Raw genomic sequence first — 2,419 nt, 5'->3', positions numbered from 1 at the left:
GATGGTATAGGTTGCAGTGGGGCTGGCTGGCAGCTGGTGTGAGCTTTCGTGAGCTGCTGTGAGTGACCATCCAATGGCCGGCGAGCAACCGTCTCACCGGGAAGAGCGCCATGATAACACCAATATGGGCCAGTGAGGCGACATCCTCCACAACTAGACTGAAGGACAAAAGGACAGCAACTTGTCTGTTCCTGTTCCCCAATTCCCCAATAAAGTCTTTAAAAAAATATAAAATAAAATAAATAAATAAAAATAAATTTAAAAAGGTGAAAAAACTCAACCAAGATGAGAGGAATGGAGAGGAAAGCATTATACTCTTACTGTTCTGTCAGCTACTCCTGATTCAGTTTCCACGTATCTCCTATGCATCAAACTTGTGTTTATTTAAGTAGCAGCTGACTGTGGAGTCTTTGTAGGGAGCAAAATAGTACTTTCTAGCAAGAAACTTTAGTAGGAAGTGTGTCTGTTCCTTGGCATGCTGGGGATTTCTATTAATTACAGCAAATCTTAACAATAGCTGGTGCTGTGTGCGAGGCTCTCAAAACATTATCTAATTTAATATGCAAAATGAGCCTGAGATTGTTTTATCTCCATTTTACAGATGGAACCACTGAGACAAAGAGAGATGAGCAACTTACTCATGTCCACATCCTTAGAGCCAAATGTAACTGATTCTGAAGCCCAAGCTCTTCACCCTAAGTCTATTCCCCTTCCTCGTAGCTGTAAGAAGGCCCAGCATAGGGCCCAGACTGGGAAAACTATCTGAAAAGATGGACTGGGTTCTAGAATCATCAAGGAGTAGAAAGTGGAAACTGAAGGTCAGACCACACCTACTGCGCTGGGGTTGTGTGGCTTTGCGGTGTATAAGGAGGCTGCAGCTTGGAAGGACAAATGTCATCCTGTAAAAGCGCATCCACACTGTGAGGCTCAGGCTATACTATTTATAACACAGGTGAGAACAGGGTATGCTCAGATAGTACGAAATGTGGTAATTTGGGTAGCTTCTATTGTGAACATTTCCCATCCATCCTCACCGCAGCCCAGAGAAACACACTAAAGAACAGCAAAAATTTAAGTGTTTCTCATCTAAAATTTAACCATTTGTTTCCCCTCAGAGTTTCCAGCAATAAAGTGGCACCACTAGCTATCAGTTTTCTCAGTGATCAAGCTCAAAAGGCTACTTGCTGTTGCCAATTGACTAAGCCTTCCCTGGACGCTCTCCCCCTCACCTCCTCCCATCTCATCGAAGAAATCAGGATTGATGACCTCGCAGCTCAGGAGATGGTCCTGATTCAGTGTCCCCATATTCACTATGCATCAAACTTGTGTTTATTTAAGCAAAAGCTGACTGAGGAGCCTGTGTAGGGAGCAAAACCTCCACCACCACTGTGAGAGCATGGCCCTCCTCCATTAACCAGGTGGAAGGAGAAAAAGGCAAGCCCTGCACAGTGTGTGCCACTTACCAAGAAGGATGTGAAGGTACTTGAAATTCTCTCAAAGAATACATATAACTCTGCCAGGATTAGGCCATGTTAAACTCTTAACACAGACAATAGAAAGCAGTGGAAAACCGGACCATTCTGGCAACTGGTAAAGAACAACAAGGTATTCTCATCATACATGACACATTTTAAAAATATGAACCCCATTCATTAGTAGCCTACAGGTCATGCTAGTGACTACACAGACCGTTTCAAAAACCACGGCCACCTCCTTTAATTGGCAACATTTCCAGTTGCCTCCCCACTTCTACCCGAAGGCCTCGGTGAAATCCTGCTTCCTGACAACTCATCCTGTAAGGAAAGGCGATGACATCACTGGTGCCTACTCCGAGGGAACTGAGACATTCTTAAATTAATCAGACAGGAAGATGAGGGAGGCTGATGTGTTTACCTATAAAATTTCACGTAATCAGCTGTAGCAGGAAGAGACATGCCAGGAGAGAGTGTTACAAAGGTGGGGAACGGGATAAGTGAGTGGGTAAGCCCTGCTGAATGTGGTAAAGCCTCTTTGAAGTAATGGATTTCACTTAATCACAGACAGACAAAAGAGCTGCATGAACAGTCGTGTGTGCTGAGCCTCAAAACAAAACAAAGTCCCAAGATATAAACTTCTCTTTTCCTACAGTGAAACCGGGAATTCTTCCAAGACTACTTAAAATAACACTTACTGTTCAATTATCTTGTGGGAAAATAGTGATTATGTAGAGTTCCAAAACATAGCCAATTTGCCCACCTCCACTGGAATTCAAAATGCTTTGTTAAGTTAGTAAACAGTATTTACGGCGGTAAAGGTAGTTTTAAACCCACAATCCAGGGGCTGTTATAAATATCTTCCTTTGGTCTATGAGTCTCTAAACTCTCCCAGTGTTCTTTCAATTCTAGCAATATTTCTAGGGAATATTAACTGAGGTACTTAA

The 2,419-nt window shown here is 43.0% G+C and overlaps 1 protein-coding gene across 1 annotated transcript in view; it reads right to left on the bottom strand.

Annotated features, from left to right (window-relative positions):
• ITGA2 (integrin subunit alpha 2) overlaps window positions 1-1,305 on the bottom strand; it is a 52,172-nt gene extending 50,867 nt beyond the window's left edge. Inside the window, exon 1 of the mRNA XM_019641429.1 lies at window positions 1,230-1,305. Coding sequence (XP_019496974.1) covers window positions 1,230-1,305 — 76 coding nt within the window. The remainder of the gene's footprint in view (window positions 1-1,229) is intronic.
• Window positions 1,306-2,419: the final 1,114 nt, after the last annotated feature.

The sequence above is a fragment of the Hipposideros armiger genome, unplaced genomic scaffold (genome assembly GCF_001890085.2).
Source record: "Hipposideros armiger isolate ML-2016 unplaced genomic scaffold, ASM189008v1 scaffold_60, whole genome shotgun sequence".
In the NCBI taxonomy this organism is placed as follows: domain Eukaryota; kingdom Metazoa; phylum Chordata; class Mammalia; order Chiroptera; family Hipposideridae; genus Hipposideros; species Hipposideros armiger.
Note: the sequence above shows the minus strand (reverse complement) of the source record. Positions and strands in the feature narration are given on the sequence as shown.